At 37.5% G+C, this 11,686-nt stretch overlaps 1 protein-coding gene across 1 annotated transcript; it reads right to left on the reverse strand.

Moving 5' to 3' along the window:
* Positions 1 to 1,475: 1,475 nt before the first annotated feature.
* LRRC4C (leucine rich repeat containing 4C) lies at positions 1,476 to 3,914 on the reverse strand. Its single transcript, XM_010296192.1, has one exon. The coding sequence runs from the start codon at positions 3,877 to 3,879 to the stop codon at positions 1,963 to 1,965; it is 1,917 nt and encodes a 638-aa protein (XP_010294494.1). The 5' UTR covers positions 3,880 to 3,914; the 3' UTR covers positions 1,476 to 1,962.
* Between the last annotated feature and the right edge of the window lie 7,772 nt (positions 3,915 to 11,686).

Raw genomic sequence — 11,686 nt, forward strand, 5'->3', positions numbered from 1 at the left:
TTATACTTACCAGACTCCTTGCAGGGTGTGATTCATTGTCACCTATCTATCTCCACTGTGTCATCTTTAAATCAGGCCTTCTTACTACAATATTCACTTGCAACCTTGAGAACTGTGCATCCAACAAGAGATATTTACCCTCTCAACCTAGCAGAAATTCCTTCTTAAATTTACAGATTAGAGGTATACTATTCAGTAGGGTCTTCATCCTGCATGCTATTGCATACTAGAAAACTCCAAAGAGATTTTGATAAGAACTAAGAACATTATTTATCTGGCACAGGACCATGAAAACTCACAGTAAGGGTGGTTAATGAAGAAAATAGGTGAAAAGATATCCAGACATTATATATATGGGGTTTTTTGGTAATGTAAATTGTCTTAAAATGCCTCTTTCTGTTGCCAATGCATAAAGTAGTTTAATTTGGCAGAACTTCTACTTGGAAGAACACAATGTCCTGAAGCTGATTTTCTTATGCAAAGCCTTCCTTCTAGCTTTCAGCATGCAAGGTATACACCAGTTCTATAACAATAAGTTAAATCCAGAGAACATATATAAATACAAAGGAAAAGGGTGTACATTTCCTATTGGTAAATGAGTCTGAGTTTAAATTAATATAAACTGGTTACTCTACAGGGAGTTTAATTGTCATGCAAATTACAGTAACCTAGACTCTCCTGTGATTTGAGTGACTTTGTTCTTTCTATTTTTTTTAAACCAACATCCTCAGACTTTTTCCTGTGAGTTACTCCATTAACAGCATTTTGATTTCATTTTGCACATAGGGATACAGGTCAGATTATAGGTATTATAGAGAGTTAAACATATTTCATATTTATGTCTAGGAGTGCCAGAACAACTGAATTGGAAACCACTAGCTTCGATATATAGATTAATTTTCTTATTGACAGTTATAAATGACAAAGAACAGAACAAAATTTTCAGCTTTGTCTAATAAATTCAGTGATAACTGAAACTCCTTGCAAAACTTTTCCTGGCATTGTGAAATACATCTTGCAATATAATAGAGAGAATTAAAAAAAAAAATTAGAAGGAATGATCTTAATTTTGCATTAAAAGTCAAACACCCTTGTTTGCTTCATAAACTAAAATGAAAACTATGCTGTTCTTCAGTAATGAACCGAAATGGTTTAATTCTTCTCTTTGAAGTGATTGTATTTTGGACCATCACAGCAGAATATCATAAGAATTTTAACAAACTTTTTATGTTTCAAGCCACACTAAAAATGAGCTATATCCAAGTACAGAAAAAACCAATATTTTATTTATAATCTTAGTTTAGTGTTTGAACTACAAATTCTTGTTCTAGAATTGTTTAAAAGATCATGGTTTTTATAGGTTTTCACAAGTAAATTAATTTCTCGGGGTTTGTGGTTTGTTTTTTTTTTTACTTTTCCATTTTTTCACAGAATGGTGCTTTCAGTAAATACAGAGCAAATCATTACATGGAAAAAAACCGTTTTGATTGTTTTTCTTACTTGTAAAGTTGCTGTTATCATTCCATTCTCTATTGAATAATTTCAAAAAGGGCATGAGAAAACAAAAGAAATGAAGAGAAAAAGTGACAAAATAGACCGAATCTCACCACTAGAATTCACCATAAAAATTCCCAAAGTGTAACAGAATTCTTACAAAATTTCCTAGACCAGTTTTTTTAGGGAATCAAGATATCCTATGAAAAATATGGCAAATGGGAATCAGGATAGATTGGGGAGGAAAAAGGGAACGAGGACAGTAAATAAGTGCAGCAAAAACAGGTTCTGAGGAACACACATAATTTTGTCTGCTTTAGATCACAATAGAATTTTTAATAAATAAATTTCTTTTTCTTTGTAAAGACACTTTTTTGAAACAGCAGATTTAGCCCAGTCATTTGTGTCATTTGTTTTATAAACCATCTTTTGTTGTCCCCACCCCCACCCCATAATGTCAGAAATGTTTTAGATTTGAGTCTCTTGTACATTGTCTTTTGAGTTCATTCGGATCAATAACGGTTCATGCACTGAACTGTGTATTGAATTTATGGTGTTAACTGTTGTTGTGTGGTTGAAAGGAGACTTATAAGAGTTATAATGATTTAGGTGCTCATGCTCTATTGCTGGCATGGGCAAGTGACTCTCTATGGGTGTGTCACCTGTAAGCTCATCATCCACATTAATGATCTCTACAGTCCGTGTTGGAGCATGATGGTTCTGCCGGTGATGCTGTTTCCTCATTTTGTAGAAAATTACCAGCATCACAGCAGCCATGAGAGTGATAGCCACAAAACAACCAATTATGATTTTGGTAGTCTTCATAACCTCATCTATTCCTGGGATCCCGTTGTTTGTGTCCGTCACAGGAATGGTGAATGTTTTTTCTGTTGATCTTGTGCTCTGTGGAGTGAGTGAGGTTGTCATGTTAGTAGTCTCCCAGCTAGTAACTGGTGTGGGCCCAACCTGCTCTGTGGTCTGTGCCTCATCCTGAGAAGGTTCCACAGTCTCAACTGTGACGGTTGAAAAGTACGTGTAACCAGGGTTATCCAGGGCAGTCACATTCAGTGTGGCAGAAGCTGTGGTATTCCCAACAGAGTTACTCACCATGCATGTATACAAACCCGTGTCTTGCACAGTTACCTTTGTAAAATTTAATGTGCCGTCACTGAGCACAGCAATCCGAACTCTGTAAGCCCCATGCGTCATAACAGATCCATTTGGAGTAATCCAAGATACAGAGGTCAGGGAGGTTGATGCCCGGCATTTCATCTCTGCAGCCATGCCTTCTGTGACATTGAGGTCTGCTGGTGGCTCCACTATGACTGGAGCATAACACGTGAAGTAATTCAGGTCCAGCTCACCAATGTACCTTCCTTTTAAACTGGGAGGTGTGTGGCAACGGGCACAGCATGCAGTATTGGAGGGTGCCTTGTCTTTAATCCACCAGCTGAGCCAAAGGATATCACAGTTGCAGTTCCAAGGGTTGTGATGCAAGTGGATCCTTTCTAGGCGGAGTGGTGTGAACAGGTCATGAGGCAGTAGTGTTAGATTGTTGTGTGCCAGATTGATCTCTACAAGTGACTGAAGGTTATCGAAAGCATTCCTTTCTATCACTTGAATCTGGGACTGTATCATCCACAATTTCTGAAGATGCATTAACCCTTGGAAAGAACCTGGCCGGATGGCAGTCAGGTGATTTCCAGAAAGATCTAACTCATCCAGTTTTACAAGCGGGGTGAGGTTAGGAATCTCTCGAAGATTGCACATGGCAAGATTCAAATACCTCAAGTTGGACAGACCTTCAAAGGCACCTTCTGAGATGTATGAAAGCCTTTTCAGTTCCCCCAAATCCAACCTCCGGAGAGAAGGGATTCTGTTAAAAGCATAAGAAGGGATGCTCTCAATGGGGTTGTTTCTCAACCACAGTTCCTTCAGTTTTGACAGGTATACAAAAGCCCCATTTGGGATAGTGGTCAGACGATTGTCAAAGAGTTCCAAAGTGTTGAGATTGGCCAGACCATTGAAAGCCCCTATTTCAATTGTTCTGATGTGATTCCTGCTGAGCTGCAGAATTTCTAGGTGCCTCAGATGCTTGAAGCTATTAACTTTAATGATTTGAATCTGGTTCTCATGGAGATTGAGTAACCGGGTGTTGGTGGAGATGCCGTCTGGCACGTCTCTCAGATTTTTCCGTACACAAATCACTTTACTGAACTGGTTGCTGCAGGAGCAGACAGAAGGGCAAGTCTGAGCCCTCACTAAACCAGCAACCACAAGAAGCTGAAGAGCCAACAGCACCACAAGCAGGGGGTCAAATAGGGCCCTGTTAAACCTAGGACCTAGCATTATCTGCTGTGGATGTAAGGTCATCTTGTTCAACATTCATAATTTATTTGGTGTTGGTCCTTCTGGAGTTTGAATAGCCTGAAAGAAAGAAAGAAGGGAGAAGGAGAACGTTAAATTAATCTCAAATATTTAAATGTGCTCTCTAAACAAAGACTTCTCAAGTCCTTTCAGTCAACTCTACCAATGTTATGAAAGTCTGTAGCTAGAATAGCTATAGAAATTCTAATATTTTGTTTCCTGTACAGCTATGTATGTCAGCTGTAATTGGCAATGAGATAAGAAAAAGCCAGCCACTAGCTTTTCCTGATCATTCCAATGTATAACACATTTGGCTGGATGGTAGATAACAAATTCAACCACAGTGGATATCTAAAAGAGATGTTCTAACTCAGGGGGAGAGTTGAAGGAAGTGACAAGGGCCTCAAGCATCAGAAATAAGTAAAATAGGAATCAGCAGAATTTTCAAGGTGTTAACCTTCTTGACACATTGTAAGACAGGATAACAGGTAATGTGAGGAGCAAGTCGAGACTCCTGTTTTGTATGGGTGAAAATCTTTGTCTATACAAATGTGATTCCTGCATTGGAGTTTAACTAGAAGTAAAGCCTTTAATACTGCATGTAGCAGGTCATGCAAATGTCAGGGCAAGATCTTGCCTATTTCAAATTTAAAAAATAAAATACAAAAGAAACATGCTGAGCATCAATTCTTCCCTACCGTTAAACAGCATCATCCAATTTCATGATATTTCCTCCTCAATTCTTTTGTTTGGCACCAGCAGCAGGGAAACACTCATTAGTAAATGTGTGCTGAACACAGAAATAAGAATAGCCATTTAAATGTTGAAAAATATCTCTGTAGCTTCAGGGTTGGCAGTTTCACTGGCACCTCTAAAAAAATCCTACAGATCTTACTATAAGGGGAAAAAAGACCTTTACAGTACAAATGATCATTAGCATTTTAAAAATTGCAGTACTGATTCAGTACTGATTGTGGTAGTTCTTAATGCCCCCAGCCCATGGTTCATTTTCAATCTGCTGCTCAGTGCAAGGTCCCTCTGCTGTAGAGATTAATGAAATGTCCTATAAATCAGCCAAAAGTGAAGTCTTATAAATTACAGCAAGCTTAAAGCATATTTATAACCTAGAGCACCCAGATGCATAATACATGTATTCAGTAAACCTATAGGGCAATGGTTTTCCACTCCAGGCTCTGAATTGTTTCATTTTGTGTAAAAAACAAAGCTATCTTCCTTTAAAAAAAAAAAACAGGAAAAAATATATTAACTTACATCTCACAGCAATTCATTTAATGAAATACTTTTTTTCTAGTTATATATTCAGACAATGTGTTTTTGAGAATTCATTTTTACAATTTTAAGAAAGTTGTTATAATGGTTCACAGCTAGCAAGTGTTCTCATCTCACTTTTAATAATTTACTGCAGAGAAAGCCAATATAATTGTTAAGAACTTGTGAATGGTAATTGGAAAGTCTAGGCTGTATCTGTTTATTTGATCTGCTCTGTAAGTGCTATTTATAAAACATCATTCTTGTTGTGAAAGATTATTGAAACTAATGTGTTTTGCAACCTTGAGCAAGTCACTCAACTTCTCTCTGTGTGCCTTACATTTGTGTCATATGACTCTGGAGAACCCTGTGACTGTAGTGTTAGATGTTACTGCTCCCACCTCTTCATTCCTTCCCTCTGCCAACAACTGTATTTCTGAACATTGGCTTCATGGGTTTAGGATAATGTACTAGACTAGATGAGGAATGGCTGCTGTACACACCTTCCTTTTTATTGCAGCCTTACAAGGTCACATCTCCTCAGAGGTGCTGAACACAATATATGGAGAAATTCTCAAAGTAATCACTAAAATTCAAGTTCCCTCACATCAAATATCCAACTGTAGTAAAACTGTCTGCAAAAAGGTGGTGAAAAGGTCCTGGTTCCCATCTTTCTTACACTGTCATGAAGAAGAATCTGCCCATTGTGGTCAAAAGAATTATATCAATGAGTCTAATAGCAATTTCAGGCTCCTTAGTTAAGATCTGTGATCCATGAATTTTGCTGTTGAATAGTAATTAACCATCTTCTGTGATAGTTAATGTGATTGTATTAGCATTTCTGTTTGTCACTGGGTTTTTTTTTAATTCAGTCTTTTCTTTCCGTTCTCATTTTTTAAAATTTTCAAAAACGTATTCCCTAAGGACTTGGACTGAATAATGAATTCCATTAATAAGTAATAAAACAGAAACACACCAAACCAATTATTTTACCATTGCACTGGTGTAATGTTGTTGTCTTCACTGGAACTGAGATGAGAACTCAGCCCACTATGTCCAGCTTCAGAGCTGCCAGTTATCCCTGTACGGCTGGTGTAGCACCAGGAGTACATGTGGCTTGTAGAGATACAGGAATCTTGTGTGTTTTATCTCAGACCCATTCACCATTAAAGGCCAGTTTTGCAAGATGCAGAATAGTTTCTCTACCTCTCTTTTTGCTAATTTTCGCTGTCATTTCTGTATCATGGATGCCCTGAAGGACCAGGTAAACTATGGGATTTGTAGACCAAGAAAGTATAGGAAAAATAAGAAAAGTCATGAGAGAACAAGTGCCCTCAACTTCAGCCAGTGTATACATAAACTCCCTTCAATTGCTTCTTTGCCAGCCTCTGTAAAGCTGATGATACCAAACCATGCTGCAAGCAATCCAAGGCACTTCCCTCTTGTTCTGACTTCTTACATCTGATGGTATCTCCCACCATTACCTTCACCTACTCCTTTATCCAGCAAATCTTCCCTTTCCATCACTCCATGCACATATGGGTAAGAAAAAGATAAAAACATTTTACTTGAATATAGTACTTCATTATAACAAATAAATTATCCAGTTATGAGGATGATTAGCAAAAAATGTTTAACCCAAAACAAAATGATTCCATGTCTCAGTTGCAAAAACATTTTTAAAAGAAATATTTTGGTTTTATCTTCTTAAAATAAATTGCCTATATTCCTCCTGATTTTAATTATTGACTTAAACAATGAATCAGTCATAGAACAGCTCTTTCTTTGTGTTGAAGGCCACAATTGTTCCTGGCTTTTACGTTTACCTTTTTCCCCAGTCCTGTGCTAGGGATGTCTCAATCAAACATATGCCTCAGAACTATGATCTATCAAAGACCCTCAGGGAATTCTGCAACCATCAGGCTTCTGCAAAATTCGAATCTGTATATAGTTCAAATACAAGCTTGGCCACTGACTAGTTATTAGCTGCTCTGAGTGTATAATTTTGAAGACAGGATCACCATTTTATGAAATGTGGATGGAAAGTTCTAGATATGTTTTCATATGTGTTGGTGTGTTTGATTTTTCTGTGTCTAAGCTGTACCTTGTTTAAAATATAAGTACAGAAGATCTATACTGCCATTCCTCTGGAACATTTTCTGGAAGGCAGTGAGAGCAAATCCTAGCTTTTGTAACCATCATTTAATTTAACTTTGGATTTATTTACTTACTAAACTTTTTTCCCTTTTCTTTGGCAATACAGGAAGAAAAATGCGGTATTTAGCATAAGACCACACTATCCAGGCTTGGTGCCGCTTAAGTACAGGAGAGGTGATGATTCAAAAAAGCCACCATGACCAGCAGAAAATATGCTAGGCAATGCCTTGCAAGTCCTCACTTTCACCTGGTGAGCTTTGCGTGAGGCTAACATACTGCAGTGAGATTCCTCGTGGCAATAGAAATGTATTAAGCAAGTCCTTTGTTTTATACTGGTGGTTTTACACAGCTCAGAGTTTGATGTTCAGGAAATCTTGGTGCAGTCATTTCACATCAGGGTAATTTTATATCATAAATACCCTGGAAATACCCTGGCAAAAAATTAGCCAGCACAAAAAAACATTGGAAGATTCATTTAAAGCCTTGAAGAACATTATGGAAATATTTTAATGGGCTTTATATAAAGACCCATCTGGAACTCTCTACTAGATTAATTTGCTATTCAATATCTGTCTGTTATGCTAGAGACACATGAAGGTTTAGCTTTATAAATCCATGGAACACAGATCATCAACCAGCTTCTTTAGTCTTTGTCAACAACTCTTTGTCTTCTAAGCGAATTTTATTTTTCCTTCATTTTTCTAGTACCAAAATATCAACTCTATGGTCAATTCAATAACACTAGTGCCCTCTGCTGTATAGATGTAAAATGTAGTTTAAAATGTTAAGAATTTCCTTACTGCAGTCAGCTCCTCAGACACCATAGAATTATTATATTTCCAAGCATGTCTGTCTGTGGCGTTGCTCTAATTACCAAAGCATATATTATCTGTCATTTTAGTACAATAATGTATGTGGCCATGGAGACATACACATAAAATATATAGAGAGCTGTTTGTTTTGTTTTCTGTTTCCACAGAACTCAAAAAAATCTTTTTTCAAATTGATATTTGATATGCATGTTCTCCTTTTTATAGCTTATCTGATACTTAATCTCGACGTGCTACCTGTTTTCCTTTGAGCAAAAAGCATTGCCCTCTTAAGGTCCAATGCAGAAGATGAAGCAAGGAATGACAAGCTGATCTACCTCTGCAGATATGCACAGGGCAACTTTCCTTAGGGACAGCTGGAAGGATGCAGTATTTATTCTATTGAAAGGTAACTTTGCCAATCATTTATGCAGAGATGTCTTCCTTACGGGCATTGCAATGGAACCCGCAATTGGCTTTTCTATTTTTCTGTAATTAGGTCTTAGGCCTGATGTTCTTTGACCTCTCTTTGTTATTTTATCAGGAGAAAATGATTATACTCATTCTGATCTCTGAAGGATTTTCCGGTAATGGTGGGCCTTTATTACAAAAAAAACTTCTACACCATTCCGAAAGACCTGCCTTAATGAGGTATGGCAGGTGGCAAAGATATTTTCCCAAGCTCCAGTGACCCTTAGCTGGATCACTGACAGTTTAGTTGCTGTTGGCAACTCATGCTTAGCTTTCTGTCTAGTCTGTGGGTCTATGAATAACTGTCACAGCAGTGGAGCGGTGCAGTGCAAAGGCCATGGCTTTATCCCAATATATGTTTTATAATACAGTATGACCTAACACACTTTGGTTGGTGCTGTGTATCTGCCATTAAAAATGAGATGTGATGCTATATGTCACTGCATTGAAAATATAGACAGAATCTATCAGACATCAGGTGATTAAATGATCACAGTAAAATTAAATCATCACAAGTATATCACAGTTAAATCTCAAGTAAAGCACAGTTAAATCATCACAACTCTCCTTCAGCCATTTGCCAGAAAATTTCAGGATGAGAAGCATTCAGATAACTTTTTGCAACTTTTTTCAAGTTGACAAATATATGGATTCATTCAGAAAATGCACCTTTGCTTCACTTTGTATAGCACAGTTACATATGCTGTAAATCACACCCTTTTAAAGAGGTTTTTGAGAGAAAAATGCTTTGCAAAGATACCTGCATTTTTTAGTAAACAAGCTACTCTACAGCTGCAAATTAAATGGCAGATTTCCAAACATATGAAGAGGAGCTAGGTGCGTCAAGCAGCTAATTATGTTGGGAAGTGTCTTCCAGTAGTATCAGCATCAGAGAACTGAAAATAGTTTCGGTATGAAACAGAGCATGGAGTACAGCAATAAAAATAGGTCTAAATCCCAGGATGACCTGATGCAGAAGTGACTCTTGACTCTCTTTTCAGGAGCTCTGAAAGCTCTCAGGGCCTGACACTGATCCCTTTTTGGCAGCAATGCCAGCGGAGAAAGCCAAGGGAATTTCAGTGTAGATACCAGGAGACAAGCACACAATCTGTTTTAGCTTCACAAAATACCGAAACACATGAGCGTGAATCCTCGTCCCAGAACAGAGACTGAACTGTGGGCAGGGAGTTCCACCAGGGTCAGAAATCCTCTACCAACATCTGCTCTGCAAATGCTCCTGCAGCCTCAAATGCATGTCCCCATATGGCTGTGAAGCGTTGGGCTGATGGAACCACATTGCTAGGGATTCACTCATCATACCCTCCTGCTCGCCTTCCTGCCTTTTCTGTCCTGAAATTCATTTCCACCTGGCTGAACCCTGGAGGACTAGAGCTTTCAGTTCAAGATAAGTACTTTGCATGCTGTTCCCTGCCCATATACAGTACAATGACACCATTCTTTTTCTCCATTGAATGTCTTTGCCACCCACAAAGGAATACATGCTATGTTCTTAATAGAGCATTACAATAATCATCATGCAAATCAGTAAACTGAGTTACAGTAGATCTTGTATTTTTCTCTTCCTAATCTTGTTTTTTATTTTTCTTGCAGATTGGCTCCTGTCTGAGGTGTTTGGTGTTTTATAAACAGACTGTTTTGCAGTGAAAACCCATCACTGCAACTATGTAGCTGTGCATCTTCCATTCTTAAATATAATTTCTTTCTTTTCACTGCTATATGACTTTAAAACTCTCAATGACAGTTTAGGGAGCCATTGCAGTAATGCCTAAAAACCTGGGAGGTTTCAAAGCCCAGAAGCTTTTATCTATTTGGTTTTTATTTTATTTTCAGTTAAATACAGTGGAGGCCAAAGAGGGCTAGATAGACAGCCCTGCACTGCAAACTGATTACTCATGAGACCAGATAAATCAAAACACTCACAATGCAAATTATTCTCCTCTTTGCATGTTTCACTGTTTTGCTCTGGGACATAGTCTGGATTGTCTATGGCCCCTTGAAGCATGAAGTGTAGGAGGCAGAGTGGATATTGCTGTACCACAGATACTCCCTCGTTCTCTTCTGTAAGCCTTTTAAGACTCAGCTGAATCACTAAGACACTGACCTGAAAGACCTAAATGTGATTGGACGCATTCAATCCTCCTGAATCACCATTGATTTCAGGGGAGTTCAATCAAGAATGAATTTGATCCAGTCTGCTTTTTCTTCTTTTCTTTCATTTTGTGATACAGAAAACAGCTCTATTTCATACCCCTCATTTTTGAGCATGATTTCCTGTTTCTTGTCTCACATCTCCCCAAGGTTTAAAATTTCCTCCTTAACTTCAGGTAACAGAAATGAACATGAAATAGACATTTTTAAAATGAGAACTTCAGTGCATGTTGGTCCAGACAAAAATATGTGCATTTAGCTGGAAATTAAGAGATTTCACACTGTTTTAAACTGAATCAGTCTGGTATGTCCCTTTATTTATTAATATCCTCTTACTCCCAAGCATCATTTGCACTTTGTATTGTCAGTACAACTCATAAAATTTGTTAACTTTATAGAAAAATCATAGGAAACATCAGACAATATGTAATGGATATTTCTTTAGGGCATACTCATTTTTACTAAGAGGAATTATTTGGCTGCTTCATTGACCTTTACCTGGATGTCACCCAAAGGGTGAAGAGGACAAAACAGTCCTAATCTCTCTGTTCAGACGGCTCACAGTGGTATGAATAGGAGGAACCTATGAACTATTCATGAGGAACTAACTTCTTAAATTATTTCATAAAAGCCACCACAACACAGCTGGGTACTAGTCCACCCAGAAACATTCTAGAAATTTAATTTGAATTAACTTTTAAAGTGGGTTAATTATATTGCATTAAATCTTTGTGTGGACACTCTTATTTAGAATTTAATTTAAGCTACATTGAATCAAGGCCATTGTAATTTCAATTAAGAGTGTCCATAAAAGAATGTAATGTAGTTTAGCTAGTCACTTTTCAAAGTTAATTTGGATTCATTTTCTTCAGACCTCATGTAGACCTTAGGAACTTTTGTTCTGTATTGACTCGGGCTTGATTCAAACCAATTACATAAAGGTAAAAAGG

The sequence above is a fragment of the Phaethon lepturus genome, unplaced genomic scaffold (assembly GCF_000687285.1).
Source record: "Phaethon lepturus isolate BGI_N335 unplaced genomic scaffold, ASM68728v1 scaffold1301, whole genome shotgun sequence".
NCBI classification, from domain to species: domain Eukaryota; kingdom Metazoa; phylum Chordata; class Aves; order Phaethontiformes; family Phaethontidae; genus Phaethon; species Phaethon lepturus.